General features: G+C 37.9%; 1 protein-coding gene across 1 annotated transcript; it reads left to right on the forward strand.

The window, feature by feature from the left end:
* Positions 1-3,167: 3,167 nt before the first annotated feature.
* Positions 3,168-15,121, forward strand: LOC150083448 (uncharacterized). The gene is made up of 6 exons (XM_090377292.1): positions 3,168-3,361; positions 3,658-3,710; positions 4,033-4,140; positions 10,134-10,169; positions 10,611-10,655; positions 14,803-15,121. Exons 1-6 carry the CDS (start codon positions 3,187-3,189, stop codon positions 14,998-15,000), a joined length of 615 nt encoding a protein of 204 aa, XP_090233418.1. The 5' UTR covers positions 3,168-3,186; the 3' UTR covers positions 15,001-15,121.
* Positions 15,122-20,424: the final 5,303 nt, after the last annotated feature.

The raw sequence follows: 20,424 nt of genomic DNA on the forward strand, positions 1-20,424 counted from the left end.
CAATTCATTTCAACACACAACACCGTTGGATTTATCACACAAAATACATACAAGGAACACTTAAGTGTAAACAAACTTTTTTAGTGCAATGCGTAATCACCGAAAAAAAAATTGAAAGGTAAGATACTCTTATGAGCCAAAACATTATGATGGCCACCTCTGTCTTTATGAGAGGATGCATTCCTCACCACCTGAGAATGAGGTCAACGACCGGTACAGCATATACAGTGACAGCACGGTAATGTCTGCTATTGCGTCAGTTCGAAACCTGTGCAATGGGAAACGGGAAGGGACTGACAGAGTGTCAGCTCTGCACAGAGCTGGTTGAAAAGCGCCATTTCAACACCAACGCTCTCAAAGAGAAGAACACTGTTGTTATTTATTTTTAGAGCGTACCATTACTAAAGCAGATCATTTTAGAGCACTGCGTATGTGCAGGGATGTGTTAAACTTTTTTATCCTGCCAGGCTCTCATAATGTAGAAGAACGGAAAATAAGGATAGTTGGAAAAATGATAGTAAGAAAAAGTGCACATGTACTCAGAAATGAAAGGCAGCTCGGTTATCAACTCCGCTTTGGGTCTCTCCTTTAGGCAAGATGCCAAAGAGAATTATCTTACACATCAGTCAAGACCTAAATGTTCTGCATCCATTCAGACGTTGGAAGTCTGCGTCAGCAAAATCCCAGATCAGGAACTGCCTTGAATAATATTCTTTCTGCTTAGTTGAGAAGTAGATCAGCTGAAATATAAGATGGGATGATGCTTTAAAGAAAACAGCAGTTTTCGTGTAGTTTAATCAGTTTAAAAAAGGACAGGAAACACTGGAAGGTGAAACTTATAGTGGAACCTCTTCCAGTCACGAAACGACGAAAATGAAGGAACGTATGCGAAATGATAGGCGAATGATGACTGTTGTTGAGATTGCTCATGAAGTTGGACTGTTGTAGGCTCAGTACACACGACGCGGACGCAAAATTCAGGGATGTCATGTGTGCAAAGTTTGTTCAATGCTTGCTGTCGGACAATAAAATGTCCCCACGGCTACAGAAGTCTCTCGTGCAACAAAATCGAACATCAAAATCACGTCGACACGTTAGGGATCTACTATTAAAGGATATTCAATGTTAAGAACATCCACTTGACAATGTGCGGGCGTTGTCGGACTCATTGTGCAACGCACGTGTAGCGTTACAAAGGACAACCTGCATCACATTGTGGAATAAATGGTGTTGCAGAGTGTCCTGTGGTATCCCACATCAAGACGTGTGCGAGTTGTTTTATGGGTTAGAGGTGGCCTCACGATTGTATTAGGAAGATGTTACTTATGTGAAGGGAACTCATGTACATCATAAACGTTTAATGAATGGAATATTTTTTCCAAAACATGGTGGCAATATGTGATTGTCCACCTCGCAATCTGTGCACTTTCCTTGCCTAAGGTTCGGCCTGGATTTTAGTATTAATATTATTTTATTATTGATGTTTCAGGCTAACGATCGCGCAATCACAAGAGCCATTACTGCTGTGGTACCTCAAGGGTGCTTTCTCTAATTTTATTCACAGCACTCATCGAACTCTTCTTTGAGAACAGACCCAACGTGATATCCTACCCCGATGGTTTAAAAATACTAACTCGGATCAGTCCAGGAGACTAGGTGGCGGATGCTAACGCTAACATCTGTGCAAATCTCAGCGACCTCGTAAACTGTCTTAAGTGTTTCAGGCCTTCCATTAATTCACCTAAGTCCGCCCAGATTATCTTCTCACTTAAAAAAATGAGCCAACACAGGCCTTAGCTACCGTTGTAGGATCCCAGGTAATAAATGCACACCGACGTAGAAATAGACTTCGGCTCGAATTTATGATTTCAAGCTCACGTTGAAAAAAAAATTATTATTTCCATAATAATTTCCATGATAATAAAATACCTGAATAATTCCATTCGGGTATTTTCCATCCGGCGTGAGGAGACGCCGGTTACATCAACCTCGCTACCCACGTGTGCTGTATTCTGTTCAAAATCAACGAACTTCATAACACTTCAAACTAGTGCAGAACGGTGACATCAAAACACGACCGATTGGCGTTACAGTTTTACACAGCACTGAGAAAAGATTGAATTTAAAAAATAATCCTTGTGCTGAGTTCTTAAACTTGTCTAATTCTTCACGCCAAGTGTGACAAATATAGCACCTAGTTCAAGCAACTGTTAGTGCTCTCTTCGTGATCTGTCAGAGCGTTCTTAACACAGTCCAGTTGGAATCATTTTCACCTGTGGACGCAGCAACCTCAAGAGACAGTTGCTGACAGAACATCGTAAGTTCTCTTTTGCTGTTAGTTCCGTTCTTTTTTGATGTACCCATCGGACTACCTTGGCCAGCTCTTCTTATAATGCTTCCTGAAAATGCGTCCATAGTGCAGAGACGATACTGCTTGACACATTACGCGAAAGTGTCACCTCTGCCTGCGACTGCCCGGCTTCAAGTCGTCCAACTTCTGCCATCTCTAAGAATCATCTAAACGACTATGGATTTCCATCCGGATAGTGGAGATGCGGCTGTCCCACTGAGCAAGCCAAAAGAAGTGGGAATGAAGTTGTGTGGTCGCAACCCGTGTTTTTATAGGCATCAATAAATCAACAATAAAGCCTGCTTCTCGTGCATGAATCAGTTAACTTCACCTTAGATTGAAGAGACATTAAGAATCTTCCACTCTCAGGCGTGGTTTGAAGTATTTTTCCAAATCAATGTCAGCAGTAGCTTTATGCAAATGAAGGTCCAATTACTTAACTTACCTTTGAGGAAGGTTTCGAACGAAGATATCAATCAATAAACATTTATGCATATTTCTGTACATATGATTTAAAAATAACGCCCATCCAACCGATAATTCCTAACGGTAAATTGATATCACAGGAATTTTTAAGATTTCCACGAAGGTTATTGCAATAGCATCAGATAAAAAAGAGATTTTAAATTCTGGATATTATTTGAACACTTAAAATTACATATTCACCTTTAACCTTCTCATTTCCGGAAAAGAAATTGAGGAAATACTGTTCTACTGATAACGTTTAGAAGCAATTAATAATTTATATGGACCCAATTGACTGCCTTCGTTTATAAAAGCAATAGCAAGTACTTGCCGTGTTCTTGGTATCTTTGAGAAAAGTCGTTTGTAGAAAGATGCAGTATAAATTTCTTGTTTTTGCAGCTTTAGCGGTTTTCTTCTGTGTGACCGGAATACTTTCAGATTCGGAAGAGTCAAAGGAGTCGAAGGAATCGAAAGAATCTGACGAATCAGAAGAATCCCATGAAAGAAGATACAAAAGGTCTTTTTCCACCGTTTCTCCTATATGTCGTAAGTCTCAGTTTATTTGCAATTTTACGTTATCTAATTAGTTGATTTATGCATTTCCCAAATTCATGGATCTGTTAATATTAATTAATGTCTGCTAACTTGTACGATCGCGAAAACTCGAGTTTTTCTTCCAGTAAAATGTACAAAATCAGCCAAAGAACACGCAGTTTGAACATATAAATTAGTTCTTAGATGGCCCTATCATGGCAGTTTTTTTTTTAATATTCATAAATAATACCCTATTGGTCTCTGAAATTCACAATTTGTATTTATATTTATGTTTATTTAAATTTTAGGAGATGAATTTAGAAGGAGAGCTGCTCAATGTCTTAAACTGTTTCATGGACCGGTAAGGATTACTTCAATTTTCTCAATTTAACTCCATATACTATTCTCGCTAAATATTGCTAGTTAGTTAAAGGAATATTACATTGGGGGGGTTACTCTTGTACTACAGTATTATTTTTGGCTTTCATCCCTTTAGTAGTAGAAGGAACTTTCGGATTATAAGATAAAGGGAAACATTTCGATGGCTGTTGTCAGAAAAAGGTGTGTGTTATGGTTCAAATAATTCTGCTAATGGATTGCATAATGTTCATTTGCATCGTCTCCCCAGAATACCTAATAGATTATGAAATATAAGTTAATTTTGTATTTTTACTCTTTCTTAGATACGAGAATTTGTAGATATGTGTCTAGAAGAACATTTTACGACTGAAGAAGATAAGTTCATGGCATTTATGAACAGCGCATGCAATAAAGACCCCATAGCGCATAAGGTAAGCAAAATTAAATAAATATATATTTTTTTCCATTCTGAAGTTACCGATGTTTAAACTTCGTAAGATTCTAGAAAACGGTTTATTTGAGACTTAAAACCACACCTCAGACCAGAACTAGCTATGTTTCCTTACAACTCATATACAGGGGTTCTCCTGTATTATTCTATTGCAGTATACCCAACAAACTAAACAGCCGAAATCATAATATCTTCAGTTTTGAAACGATTTAAAATAAATAAATCTTTATTTGTCGTACCAAATTTAAATATAGGTTTACATTGGTAAATGACAAATTCCCTTCACGGCAGAAAATGCCAGGGGATTACCATAAAATGTGAATAAAAGAATGTCTAAAATATACAAGAAAGGGCAACAAATATACAATAAATATACACGAAAAGATGACATATAAATTGCATTACTCTTCACTACATTTCTGTCTAGAGTCCTGGCAATTGTAATACAAAAGTTCATCTTGACATCGCATCCACTGATCAACTTGTGAGAGATATACATTGTTCAATTGCACACGCACAGTTCTTGACAGAAATTCACACAACTACTAGGCAACAGTAGCCTCAGCGAACCACACTGCGGTTTGTTTTCTATATTTTAGATCTTCTGTGAGCCTTAGTAGGTCAATTCCTATACGTGTTAGGCACTTAATTGATTCTAACGCACTAGCGGGTATAAACCTGTCGGCCATCTTCAGTCTGTTGGCCTTCATTCTCAAGGATTTTGTACCTCTTAATGCAGATGGCGGGATGTGCCACTCACAAAGCTGCCAGAAGCATGGTGATGATATCGTACCAGTCATCATTTTGATTGCGGTTATTAATCGTTTCCAGGCAATGATGTCTGGTAAACGCTGCAGTTTAAGCTGTTCAGAGAGCTGCGTGGTCCTTAACTGTTGAGGGAGATGGTGCTTATGGTTTGCCCACTTCAGCAGCCAGAATTCACTCGCATATATTCTCCTAATGTCGGTAGGGGTGGCTGACGCCCACAATTCTGCGCCATACAAAATGACCGAATACACCGTGGTTCTTAAATATCGTGCGGTTGTTGCAGTCTGTTTCACGTGCAAGAGGTGCTGTTTTGTTGCCCAACGTAAGTAGTTCATTTTCTTTATAATCAGGTCAATATGAGACTTGAACGTAAGTTTCGTATCAAATGTTACTCCCAGATCTCTATGCGTCTCAACAACTGGGATAGGTTTGCCATTAAGTTTCGGGTGTACGAGCGTAGGGGATTTTTTGAGCGAGTACACCATAATTACAGTCTTCTGCGGATTTAGGGCCAAGCCAAATTTGTCTAAGTACACGAATAAGTTCAGAAGCTTATAATTAATCTGTTCACACAATTCACTATTGGTCATGGACGGTTGGATGGGTGTTAGGATCTTAATATCGTCTGCATAAGTACATACATCATCCCTACCCTTGCAGAACGGGATCATCATGGCGGTAAAGAGGAGTCCAGATAAAACTCCACCCTGTGGAACTCCTGCATGGAGTTGGCGTTGGAGGATCTGACTATCTGTGCGGTAATAAATGGACCGACAAGTAAGTAGGGCCTGTAGGAACTTCAGCAAATTTCCTTTTATTTGGAAGGCGTGTTGGAGCAGATGAAGTAAGGCATGTACATCCAGGCTATCGAATGCTGCTTTTATATCGGCATAAATTATTGCAATTTCCTTTCTGGCTTGGAAAGCATTTAGTATCGCGGCTTGAACTGTGAGGAGGTTAGTAATTGTTGATCTTGCAGTTATTGAATAATGAATTTGTTGAGGCTGCCCAGCCAGTATCTGATTCGACAACTTTGGCAAAAGAGCTTTCTCTAGTACTTTTAACAGGGTAGATGCAGTAGATATTGGCCTGTAGTGCTCCACAAGGTTAGGCTTTGTAATTTTCGGCATTGGAATTACAGCGTAGTTATTCCAGTTCTCAGGGAAAACTCGGCAAGCAAGGATAGAGCTATAAATTGCTTGGAGTGGTTCAATTAGGTAAGGGCTGAGACACTTTACCATGAAGTGGGGGACTCCATCAACTCCAGCTGTCTTAGTTGCCCTGAGGGAGTTAATACTCTGTATTAGTGCTTCTTTAGTGATAATAACAGACTCCATCTCATTGTCAACTAATTGATCCCACTCAAACTCCCTGACTTGAGACTCATGATATATGCTGGAGAATCTGCTGATGTGGTCCATCCACGCTTCTTTGTCCAGCCCCTTATTTGTGTCACTTTTATGTTTGCAACGAGGTAGCTTTCCCCTGTCAAGTGTGTCTTTGATGTAACGGTTGATTGCTCTAGATTTTTCCCTATTAAATATTGCTCTGGCCCTCGAGTAGTCAATTCTATTTTGTGGGTCATTAGACAGTTTCCATTTTCTGTGCAGACTTTGCTTTAGTTTAAACAATGCAGTTAAGCTAGAGTTCCACCAGGTTTTAGATTTTGATGACCTCCTTACTACTTTGGAAGCCGCAAATTCTGTAATAGAGTTGATCCAACTGGTTAAGAGAGTTGTTGCAAATAAGGCATCACATTTGAGTAGACATTCCCACGGGATACAGCTGGCAGCAAATATATGGATCACAGCCATTATAGTAATATCCTGGGTTGAGGAAATCTCTGAGGACTTTGACCACAATGACTGATTCGTATGAGTTTTTTTAAGTGTTACATCTGTGCAGATATGTTTCCCTGCCGATTTGCATATTTTGCTGGCTGAGTAACTTACAGCGACTGACCGAATTCCTCCTCCGACCGTTTGATATTGGCCAAATAAAGCAGTTTGAAGAAACCTTTAAGAAGTCCTGCACAATGCTGCGCAACGGTGTGAGAACAACAGTCCTCAGTAGCCGAGTAGAAAAACTAGTATAGATGAAACAGCGATATTTGGAAAGATCACTGACAGTATGTTTGATGAAAACCATTTCTGTGGTATTCACAGTAATCATTGACGATCGCTCTACAGAATGTTACAAAAAGGTATCGCAAAATTCCTGCTTCAACATATAATACTCTTGGTATATATCAACATCAGGATGGCTCCAGTGTCTCATGCGGTTTCCTCCATACGTGTGCTTCTCCGCCGATTCCGAAAAGTGTAAATCGAGATGCAACCATACCGTATGACTTCTCTGCAGTCCACCTATTACTATCTTTCGCCTTCCTGGAACCAACGCAGTCGAATTTTCCGGTGTGTCTTAAATCAGTGGCTGCCACAAAGGTTTTGTTCAGTTGTAATGCATTTTTGTAGGAGTTTTGGCACCATTCAGGCACTGATGATTTGTTATGTTCCGCATTAAATGCAAAGATTAACAGTTCCGCCATTTGGAGACACAAACTCTCCAAATATATTTTGTTGGTGTTTCCTCTAACACGACGGAAATATCAGAGATAGAAGTGGCAATTTGAAGGACAAAAAACATGGTTTTTTAAGAGGAAAATCATGTTTTCCTAACATATGAGGCTATTTTGACACAGTTACTCATCTGCTAGATGTAGGGAACAATTTTGATCTAGTTTATATGGATTATAGTAAGGCATTTGACTCAGTCCCTCAAGAGAGGTTACTGTATAAGCTGCAACATGTTGGGATTTCTGGAAATATTCTAAGATGGATCGCAGGGTACTGCAAGGCGGAAGGCAGAAGGCAAAATGGTGATGATCAAGGGACATTCTTAAGATTGGTGCAATGTCAGAAGTGGTGTCCCCTAAGTACAAGAATGGTCAGAAAAGTGGCAGCTATATTTTAATACAGCAAAATGTAAGGTCTTGCACTCTGGAAAAATAGTAGTTCAAAAATAAATTATACATTTCATGGTGGGTTGAATTAAAAACCGTACAGAAAGAGAGGGATGTGGAAGTTACGAGACGGGCTGACATAAAGTTTTTTGAGTAGTGTAAACAGGCGGTCAGGAAAGTCACAGTATTCTATCGACGATTTATCGAACAATACCCGGTAGCGATAGGGAAGTCATAGTTTTACTGTATAAGACAATTGTAAGACATCATTTGGAATACTGTGTCCAAGTATGCAGATCTCATCTGAAAAAAACAAAACAAAACAAAAAACAGACACTGAGCTTCTTTAAAGGGTCCAAAGAAGGAAGCTCATATGCTAAGATTGGCAAAACGGCTACAGCACGAGGAATGGCTTCGATTATGTGGGCTATAGACATTGGCAACCAGACACCATAGAGGGGACCTGATTGAGGTTTATAAGGCTCTGAGAGGGGTTAGTAAAACTAGGGAAGGTGGAATTTTCACTGTTATAAAGGTTCCAGAATTAGGGGCCATTAATTCAAATTACAGGGGTAGGGATTTAGACTAGATTGTAGGAAGTTTTTTTTTTGGCCAATGGGTCGTTGATTGGTGGAAAAAGTTGCCTCTGCAGGTAGTTGAGGCGGACTCTTTAAAAAAAACAAACCAAAAGTCAACTGGATAGTTATCTTCTTGAGGAGAGAAGTACAAGAATTGTATTTTGTTATCCGCCTTTATTTTTGGCAGGAGCAGCAAAAGCCTGTGGCTTCATTGCATTATATGGCTAATACTGACACTAACCTCCCAGTCATCGGGCCCAGGTGTATCTTCAGAGGGTTGAGACGGCTCTCCTCTACAGATTTTACAAGGTACTACAAGGTACATCAGTTTTTTCTGTATTAATACAATATCTGCAAAACCTGGTTTTATAACTTAATGTCTACTTCCCTTCCGAACCTTTTTTCCTAATCATTATGATGTATTGATAATTAAAATCTTTAAACTGATATTCTGTATACTACTTTCTAGAATCTTCTCGAGGATTCTAGAAAGTAGTATACAGAATTATCAGTTTAAAGTATACAGAATTATCAGATTGAGATAATTCTGTATACAGAATTATCTCAATCTGATAATTATCTCAATTCTAGTATAGATAATTATTAGTTTAGTAGTATACAGAATTATCAGATTGGGATGGACACCGAGAACAGATCCTAGAAGGTCCTAGGATCTAGGAAAAAAAAACATGTCAGCATCGCCTCCTAGGTCCTAGGAAAAAAAACATGTCAGCATCGCCTTATAGGTCCTAGGATCTAGGGGAAAAACATGTAAGCATCGCCTTCTAGGTCCTAGGATCTAGAAAAAAAAACATGTCAGCATCGCCTCCTAGGTCCTAGGAAAAAAAACATATCAGCATCGCCTTCCCTAGGATCTAGGGAAAAAACATGTCAGCATCGCCTTCTAGGTCCTAGGATCTAGGAAAAAAAACATGTCAGCATCGCCTTAAACCTGGATTTCTGTAAACGAATGTTTTTGGACCGTGGCGATGATTTTGAAGTCCAGTGCATGGTACGATGCTTCATCTGTGGACAGTACCGAATCACCCAACACTCATTTCCAGTGACAAGACAGTGCACGAAAGTAGAATTTGCTGAATTTGACGAATATTCTCCTTATTCATATACAATTATCAGCTACCATTCTGAGGATCAAACGACGATCTCCTAACACCATTTCCCGAACTTTTAAAACTCTGTCCTCGTTTGTAGAGACTGATGGATTCCCACTTCTTCTTCTGTCATCGCGAACATCCTCAAGTCGTTCTTTGAACCCTTCTACCATTCAAACACATTGGAACGAATTATCGCTTTACCGCCAGAAACAGTTTTCAATTTGCAGATTTTCAAGCAAATACAGAAAGCAAAATTACGAAATTGGTGGAGTAAAGAATGTCCTAGAGGTCATTCTCTATTCCACCATCCCATACCAAAGGCTACCCAGGAGGTTGCTCTGTAAGGTGATAGTTCGATTTCTATTGGATACTCGGAATTTTCGTGCCAAGATGCTTATGATTTGAAATATTCGTCTTCGGCTACACTGTTCACTATGAAATATTCATGAAAAACCTTTTGTATGGTTAAATTTGTCCAACAGTATATATACATATGTATGTAGTTACTAAAAATATCTGTATGTCTTTTAACTTTCTGTGTTATTTGCAGATTTTGTATTGCTTTGAAACAAAGTTTAGCCCCTGGGTGAGTATATTAATACTGCACTTTATCCAATCGTTAATAATTAGAAAATCTAATTATTTTAAATCGAATATGTTATTGAATTTAACTTATTTTTAAGGTAAGTCGGGGAAGATGCTAGAAATGGTATAATTAAGTGAGTTATCAACATAGACCAGGTTAAAAAAAATTACAGAAACTTCAATACGTTCGAATCGATCCAAATAGCCAAAGTTTGTAGCATTTGCAGAAAACTAAATCGATTAATTAATACCTAATTACTAAATAATGATCGAATAACATCGATATTCATTATTATAATTTTAAGTAGCGATTTTCTTATTAACCCATGGGAATTACATTAGTAACTTATTGAAGTTATTTTATACAATGGATCTCTTTTATAGTGTTTTCTTGCTTATTTCTTCTTTCTTTCTGAGGCTTTCATTGCTTTGTCAATTTCAGACACCCGAACTAGCGGCTACTCTGTCAAATCAAACTGACGTCATGGTAAGTATTTTGTATTCTGTACAGATATTAATATACAGTTGTGTATTGAGATATATGAATGCACTCGGTGAACCATTAAAATATGACTAATGCTTAATTAATAACGTGTTGAGCCTACCCAAGCGCACATAACAGCTTGAATTCCATGGTATGCAGATTCGACAATGGAGGTACCCACCTCTAAATGACGTGTTTCCTGGGAAAGATGTGCCCAGGGCCCAAACTGCTGTCCATAAATGATACCTCCCCCACCCTCGCCCTAAATAGTAACCTCTTTAAGTCATATATCCTCCAGGTCTTTCGTGAAGTGTGGAAGGAGAAGGAAGAAGAGCATGGTGTTAAGTCCGACTTTTCCACAAACAGCACTCGGTGTCAGAAAAATTGCTTCCTTTTAAAAGAATTAATGGAATAGCCTAACAATCTGCATGCCAGTAAAAAAGTGGATATACGTGGAGTTAAAAATAAACAGGATACAGAACCATTGAGTGGTCAGTGTGACACATGTTATTAGTTGCAAAATATGAAGACCAAATATTGGTAAGTCACTTGCCATAACAAGCAGCGAAAGCCAGTGAACTGAGTTTGAACGTCTTGAATCGGGGTTAGTGAAGCTTGATGATCTAATAGGCAATTGCCGTTTGCAGTGGTGGATAGCTCATCGCCGCCATTATCAACTCGCTGGAGCATTTGGGCTACTGAGCTTGAGGACCTGAAAATTTTCGAACAGGATGCAGACAGTTTTGTCTATCCGATGTGTGTTACACATGGTATTAATTCATCTCTGAGTCATTCGGTTTCAAGAAGCTCGATTAGCAAGGGAGGATTGCATTTGCGTTGTGGGTCGACTTCTCAACATTACTTTCATCTTGTAGAGCGATTTCAGTGTTGCAGGGTTATCTTTACTAATTTAGTTAAGGTCCACTTAACAAAATCAAAGGTCATTATTGAAGTTCGAAGAGTGATCACAGAATATTCATGTACGTGTGGGAAACAGCCTGGTGAAGAAGCGCTGCTGTCTATATTCAACAATGGCATGCAAATCGCGCATCAGCAATGGCATTATGGCGATTGTGGCGTGTGATCCCTTCTTAGTCAATTATCATTGGTTGCTGTTTCTCTATAATGGTTTGACGTACATCCCTGTTCTGTTGCGTCCCGTGATTTTTGCCTGTTGAGCGTGTCTGGGATATAATTGGCAGCGACGTAGAGTCACAATTCAGTCAGCCGTAATCATAGAGTTTTTAAGGGAACGGTTAATCTAGGCATGGAGAGTTGTTCATTCAGAGGATGTCGGATACATTTTAAACTTGATGCCAAGGCATAAAATGGAATATATCTCTACGAAAGAGGAGGAGACACGCTTTTTGTTGATCGATATACAGTAAAAAACAAAAGAAAAAAAAAAACTATCAGGTATCAAAGCAAGTGACTACAAGCAATTATTCAAATATCAGAATTTTCACTATTGCTTGCTTTTATCATTTACCCATTTTTCACCAACGCTCAGATTAATAAATCTACAGTTTGAAGTTCGGCAATTTTTCGAAAAATGTATATATTTCACCGGTTCTCGAAGATGGCATCTTAAATTGCTTTGTTGGAAGACGCCAACACCATTAGGGAACAAGAAGAATACTGTTGGGTTTACCTGATCCCAGGGCCGACCGGGCTAGCCGAGTGGGTAAAGTACCTGCCCGGCAACCCAAAGGTCGCGGGTTCGATTCCCGCCTCGGGCTTGGATCAAAGTACTGCAAAAACCTTGGGAGGTGCAATATGGCCACAGAAGCCGATGCGCCAACAACTACCAAAAAACAAAAAAAAAAAACCTGATCCCAGAAAGTGATTCAGACGATCTACAGATCGAACAACAAATTTTCCCTCAAGGACTCATCTGCACGTTCAGGCTCATCACCTCATAATACTTTTGTCCTATGTGGTGTCTATTTCTTATTGGCTTGATTCGAAAGGAAATGTGAATTGTCAGTCAACACGTATTTTTCCAGTTGTTGACCTCCTACCCACCAAATCTGACTGCAGTAATTGCAAGTTGTTAATCATATGAGATTAGAATGGAGTGTCAACTTGAATATCCACTGTTCATTTCCATTTCGAAAGTACATCATATTGCATTGCAGTATGTGTATCTTGGCTTCTGTGCATTTTATTCCAGTGAGCGCCAATGGGTAATTGGCAATATCCATTGTAACTAGCCTATTGGCTTCACCAACCTTTCCACCATTCAAACAACCTTTTTCACACTGCCTATCTCATATCCTATTAATCATTAATGAATGTCCCGTCATACGCATGCTAACTGGTTAATTAAAACTTGTATGCTTTAAATTGTACGGGTTCTACGTGGGATGGTCAAAACTGTCTTTTGCACTCCGTACTGAGAACGGAGTATGTTTTTCATATTTCATCTCAAATTAATAAGCTTAGTTGTACTGAAAATCTGAAAATAGTTTAATACTTTAAAAAAATTCTTCAGCAAGGGAATCAAACTAGCTTACATAGTTGCTTTTAATGCTTCATCATCTTTAAAATGAGTACCCAGAATATGAGGCTTTAGGTTTCTGAAGAAACAATACGAATTTGGGCTGCACGGAAGTAGGTAATTGTCCAAATCGATATTCACGAATTTTACCCTGGGTAACACAGCATTTATGAACGAGTGCATTGTCATGGAGAAGCAGAACCCAATGACCCATCTTGGATATGGTATGTCCTTTTTCATAAATTGCAGCTTTTAATTTTGGCATAAAGCTCGCGAAATATATGCACAGTTATTGTGACTCTAGATGAAGAGTAGTCAATTAAGAACTATCCTTTTGTGTTCCAGAAAACTGAGGACAAAATTTTTGCTTCCTTTTATGCGGATGGAAACTTCAGGGGTTGAAGACTTGTGCTTCCACTACATGGAAACTTCAGGGGTTGAAGACTTGTGCTTCCACTACATGCTTTTCCTAATTGAAATCTAGGAATTGAATTCTTTTCCTAAGAATCCTAATTGAAAAAATTAGGATTCTTTTCTTCTTTTCAATTAGAATGTAGCCAAGATTCATCATCAGTCACCGAACGGAATAAAAATCTATCTATATTAGGAAGAATTAAATTTAATCCGAAATTATAAATTTTTAATTCTCTATTAATGATTTTACCTTCTGATGCATGTTTCTGGTGATTGGAAAAGTTTCTGAGAATCCATCTTGAAAAAACTTTGGACTTCTTAAATTCTCGTACGTTATTATTAAAATACTTCCATGGGAAATGTTAAGTATGTTTTCAAGTGCAGACACCTTAATTCTTCTGTTTACTAAATTTTTTAAGTATTGATTGCTTCAGTTAGCTGACTGGACATTGGATCCTCTTCAACTGACTCACGTCTTATTTTGTAACTCTGACAACCATCTGTCTAGAGTAGCATAAGTGGGTGATACTTCCCCAAACACTCTAGCCTTTTTTCATAGATTTCTTTAACATATTTGCCCTCTTTGTTCAAACATTTCATTACTGGACGATGTTTGGTTTCCTTAATGTTCCTTTCTTCCACCTCCAACGTAAAAAAATTAAATTTTAGAAACTGCATAAGACACTGAGATATAGTTTTTAATGTTATTTATAAGACTTAAGTTATCAAAATTAAGCTACCAAAAGTAATCTTTCAAAATAACATATTCTATAATTTATTAGTACATTTTGTGTACTAATCAAGAAACAAATGAAATCGCTTTTCAGAGTAATAAAAATCAGACTGAACCACTCTTGGTACTATTGGCTAAATGTACAGTATTCACTAGAATTACAAAGGCACATAAAGTGATTATGTGCCTTTGTAATTCTAGTTACAATTGAAAATAAACTCTTTTGACATAAACTTGCATTTAAAGCATTTTTTAACATTGCATGACGTACATCAACACAAATAATATTTTAAATCTATAATAATGGACTTTTCATGAATAATTTTCGTATCAATTATAACTATTGGGTTTTCCCACAACAAAAACAAAAAATATATATGTTAATTGAATTACAAATATTTGCAGTGCTATTTGTCTATTCATATTCCAAATTATTGCATGATTAACATTAAAAATATAAGAATATAAGCAAATAATGCAAACAGTACAATTTTCTTTCGCAGAAATGTGAAAAAGAACTTGAAGAAGCTATAAAAAATGAACCTGAAGAAGCTATAAACAATGAACTTGAAGAAGCTATAAACAATGAACTTGAGGAAGCTATAAACAATGAACTGGAGGAAGCTATAAACAATGAACTTGAGGAAGCTATAAACAATGAACTTGAGGAAGCTATAAACAATGAACTTGAGCATTCATAATGCTGACAGTTGCTTTGCCATGATGTCCATTGTATAATTCACAAAGCATTTTGTTTTATTTCAATAATGAATTACTGTACTGTTTTGTTTTGTTTTTTAATAAATTTGTTATTGATTTAAAGTTAGTGTTGCTTTTTTATCACTGAGAATAAATGAACTGGCTGAAAAGAATAATTTCTAGCAAAGTGGTGTTTATTCTAAGAATACAGGGAAATCAGAGTAGTGAAATGCTTTTATTGTTTGTGAAGAGATAATGGAGAAATTTTTACAGCTTCAATGAGTTCTGCGAAACATATGGCATATTATTTTTAAGTAAAAGAATTTTTAAATTCATTTATTTCCGAAACCTTTAGTAAAGCGCCCACTTTGAAACATATTTTAAATATACACTGAGTCTTATGATCTTGAACATTACAGCGTACGGTTAAGAGCAGGGAAATGCTTTCATCATAATCTGCCTCTTTAGCCTCTGACTGTTTAAGATGGGGAGAGCTTGCGGACACTATCATGTTTTTGCTGCTTTCTACCCTTTTTTTTTTGGCATTGATTTCTATTGCCAGATCGGAGTGATCTATTTCTACCGGAGCTGGCAGGAACTTCCAAAGGACTGTTTACAGGTAATCGAATTGGACAGCTCCAGTGATGATTTAAGTTCAAATTTAGCTGTCCAGTTAGAGAAAAATTGTGGACTGCCACTTGAACTTATAACGAGTAATAGACGCAAATGCAATAGACGCCGCGGAGTCCCAGAAGTGACATTTTGGGTTGTCGCATTGAGATCATGGCCATTCTCCGGAAATTAGACTGGGTGAGCCTTCTAAAATCAGCTGTTTTAAAAGACACCGCATGCCATAGGAAGGTAGAACGTTGAACGACTGCGGACTCGTGTACTGGTTATCCAAAGGAACGCCTATTACTATCAACGATTATATTATAGATCCGACAAAAAACAGTAAGGACGAAAAACAAAGGCTAATGGCTCACCTGTTGCAGACCTGGAAAAATAGATGGGCCGAGTTCGATAAAGAGAGATAACGCGGAAATTTATACCGCACGTGAGTAGAATGTATCCAACAGCCCCTTGCATGGTTTAGTCCGGGGCTCAACAAAACCTTTCTTCTTAAGAAAGGTTTTGTTGAGGGGCATGGGACCATTCAAGGCAAAATTAAATGCATTAGGGATCATTGGAGAATCAAACTGCGTCTGCGGGGAATAGGAAACTCGGCAATGGATTATGCATGAGTGCGAGCTGTATGAAGGCCGAGAACTCTATTTATAACAAGGATTAAATGAATTTAGCGTAGTTTTGGTCGCAGAACCCCAAATTTCTGCTCCGTAGAGGATGCGTTGGAAGATAACGGTCTGGATGTACCTCTTGGTAGTACCTGGGTTTATGACGCACAGAAAGTGCTAATTTGCCATCCGGCGATTTCGGCTCATTTGAAGGCGCAGATGTTCGAGTTGGTAGTTGAAGCGTAACTTTACGTCGAAGATCACCCACGAGGTCATGATGTTTTGGTACACTTTTGATGAGTTTCCCATCATGCGTAAGGTTAATGAATGTCTGATCGAGCTTCAATGAAAAGACCATGCAAATAGACGTGTCTGGATTAATCTTCAGACCAAAGACTTTCAGGTAGTTTCCTACTTGAGTGAGGCTGCTGTTAATTGCATATTCTATATCTTGCGCGTTATCCGAAGGCTTTATTGTGGTTATCATCTTTAAATCGTCCGCATGCGATATCATGTCGGTCCTATTGTTCACTAGAGGGGCAATGATGGCAGTAAACAGGAGGCCTGATAAAACGCCCCCGTGAGGTACCTCTGTATTGATGTTTCTTTGATAGGTCGGCCACCCACAGTTAGCGTAATGGTCCGATTGGTTAGTAGCGACCTCAGGAACTTGAGCAGTTTGCCTTCAATAATTATATTGCCTTTAAACTTAACTTAACTAGCGTTTAAAATAACTCTACATCTTGATCTAAATTCAAATTTTGCTTAAATTCAACCCCAAAACGTGTTTTTTTTCTTTTTTTTTAACACACAAGCGCTCGTCACCGAAATCTTCTGAAATTAATTGGCAGGACCTGCCAAAGTACTAAAATAATATCTATTGGGTGCCTGACCTGCCTCCTCGTGGCAAAGTGTGACAACGGCGGGTCCCAATATGGTCCTGAATGGCTAAATGGTCAGAGAAACAACAGGACATCACACTAGACTACATAACCATTCCCAACACATTTTTAAATCTCTGGCCTCCACAGAGTTCTGTGTTACACAAACAGAGTACACAACGCGAAGATGTTGGAGATCCCCTCTGGTTCCGTCAGACAGCTAACGCACTTTAAACTTTACAATTATCACAATTGCTCATAGGGATAATGCTTAGCGCACTTCTTTATACCTTAACATTTAGCCAGCGTGTGCTTCATGAGGAAATTCGATGAATATTATCTCCCAACCTCTCAAATTATCTTCAATTCTCTCAATGAAATATTTTAGAAAGATCGTTGGAAGATTTTATTACTTTAAAATGTCCAAAATGTAAAAGTTGTTAACTGTAAAAGTTAATTCAATTCATGTTTTCGATTACACGTGCGTACGCACGCGTACCATACAGAAATTTTCATGTGTTTGAAAAATAAAAAAACCTTGAACAAAAATATAAACTTTCAATCGGTTTAAACGAATAGATCAATGCAATTGTGATTGGTGCACATTAAGTTCATCCTATAATTTAATGTATCACATTTCGATGATGGAAGATAATGCTGTGTAATATATGTTTATTACAATTTGATATCTGACGTTGCTATAACAAAATACAAACCTTTAACATTCCATGCTGTAAATAGTAACTTTAGCCCAAACCCATATGGTTCCTAATACATTTCTTCAAGCGGATTATTTCTGATTTTTCCTTCATGGAGATCTCGTAAAACGTACAACAGATAGTTGGGAGACAAAAACACATGCAGTTTTAAAAGAACGTTACACGTTTATTCCTTGAAATTTAACAAGCTAGCATAAAATTAAGTGCAAAATCGAATTATGTAATTTAACAGAAACATATATTTTACTCTTATTCGTGGAAAACTTTTTTACAATTTGTTAAACATTGTATTCGGAATATACCACTGCTCTCCAAAGAGCATTTTGGACATATTAAGTTTCACATTGAGGCCAATGCCATTCACTTCAATAACGGGTAGTACTCCGATAGGCCACTATGACTTCTAGCTTGGTTTTCCATCAACGAAATATAAACTGCAGGGGGATTAAAATACTATAGAAATAAAACATTTTGAGATTCTTTCTGATTTTCCTCTTTCATACATGAAATTTCTTCAACTAAATTTTCTAAAAATGGTTACTTTCGTGGTGGTTCTAAAGATAATACCTCAACGGAATCATGTCTAAGTCCATGGTATTCAAAGGGGCAGTTTTCAAAACTGTAAATACAATTCATCCTTTCGCTGGTATCATATTTTCCTCCCTAAACCGATTCGTCCTAGTGTGACCTTGTTATCTTCTACAATTTCCCCATGAAGCTCGGTCGTAAGCTGAGAGGCAAACTCAGACTTAAAACCCAAATAATTTATTACAAAACAAATCAAGTTCCATAGTCTAAAATAAAGCATCCATTTTTAATATTAAAAACAAAACGAATTGAAACACTCGCAAAATTCAAAAAACTTAAAATCGGTGATTTTAAAATCGATTTTTTTCTGAAATAAAAAGGAAGAATAGAAACCTGGGTCACAAATATTTTATGTATGGATTTTTCACTGAGGATGCTACAAGCTTTTTAAGAAATTAAAAAATATATATAAAAATCAACAAGATTTTTAATTTCCAACGAACCTTACAAAGAGAGGGCAATACCATGTGTTCTCACTGCGCTGTTTTCCACCTATTATCGCACTTATTAGGCGAAAAAATTCTGGTGTACTCGAGAAAAAATATCAACTCGCTTACAAAGTCATAAATCCACATTTGAAAGTTCCGGGTTAATTCTTCAACTTTTTAAACAAAACTAACCAATAATAAGATCTACGCACTCGTCATATTTCATTAAAGGATCATATACCAATAAACTGTTTACTATATTCTTAGATAGTTTTTTAAACACCATACTTAGTTAACGAGATCCTAAAATTTCGTGTGTTCAATTTGCTGTTTGAGGATGAAATATTCGAGTTGCCGGTGGGGGGTAAAATAATGATACCATCATTTGCGAGCGAGTAATTCAGCCATGTTGTGACAAAGGACCGTAAAAATTCCTCGTGTCACCAACAAGATTCTAAGTCAGATCTTTTCCATCCGACGTCGGGGGAACGCTGAGTACATCAACTTGGCTACCCACGAGGCCCGTATTCTGTCTAAAATCGACGAACTTCGTAACACCTCCAACTTGTGCAAAACGCTGATATCAAAACACGACCGATAGTCATTTTACTTCCACACAGCACTGAGAGAAGATTGAAGAATAAATGGTCCTTTTATTGAGTTCTCAAACTCCTAATTCGTTAAGCCAAGTGTGACACATATAGCGTCCAGTTCAAGCAGCTGTTGGTGCTCCCTTTGTGATCTGGCAGAACGTTCTTAACATAGACCAGTTGGAAATGCTTTCACCTGTGGCCGCAGGAACCTCAAGAGACAGTGGTGGACAGAACATCGTACGGTTCCCTATTGCTGTTAGAACCGTTTAGCGGTCTGGTCTGGTTCATGTACCCCTCGCACTGCCTTGGCCAGCTCTTCTTATAATGCTTCTTGAAAATGCTTCCCTAGAGCCGAGACTACACTGCTTGACACATTAATCCAACGTGCCACCTTCGCCTGCGACTGCCTGGCTTCAAGTCGTCCAACGGCCCGCCTTCTCAAAGAATTATCTAAACGATAATGACTCGCCACTTGAGTACTGGAGATGTGGCTGTCTCACTGCGCAAGCCAAAAAATGGGAATGAAGTGATGTACTTGCAACCCGTGTTTTTATAAGTATGAATAATTTGCATAATGTGCGGCTCTCTAGGGTGTTAGATCGATTTCTATTGGATACTCGGAATTTGCATTCAACGATGCCTATTGTACGAAATATTCGCCTTCAGCGACACTGATCACGATAAAATATTCATGAAAAAACATTTTGTTCTGTTAATTTTGTCAAAGAAGGGTACTTTTACAGCGATTAGGTTAGTAAGTCCAGCGCTTCACTCAATAACCTTTATAGTAACATTCTGGGAATTTTTGAATGTACCTTGTGTCTTTTTGGGTTGGTTAACTGTAATGCCATTGTGATAAATTTCCACAGTATGACATTGTAAAAGTACACCCTTTGGATTCTTCCTTATTGTGGAAAAGTTGCGATTTATACTGATCTAATCTGTTCATATGATTTAATCACGATCGACAAATCTTAAGTTT

This window comes from Mastigoproctus giganteus, chromosome 7 (genome assembly GCF_048544385.1).
Source record: "Mastigoproctus giganteus isolate SK-2022 chromosome 7, ASM4854438v1, whole genome shotgun sequence".
In the NCBI taxonomy this organism is placed as follows: domain Eukaryota; kingdom Metazoa; phylum Arthropoda; class Arachnida; order Uropygi; family Thelyphonidae; genus Mastigoproctus; species Mastigoproctus giganteus.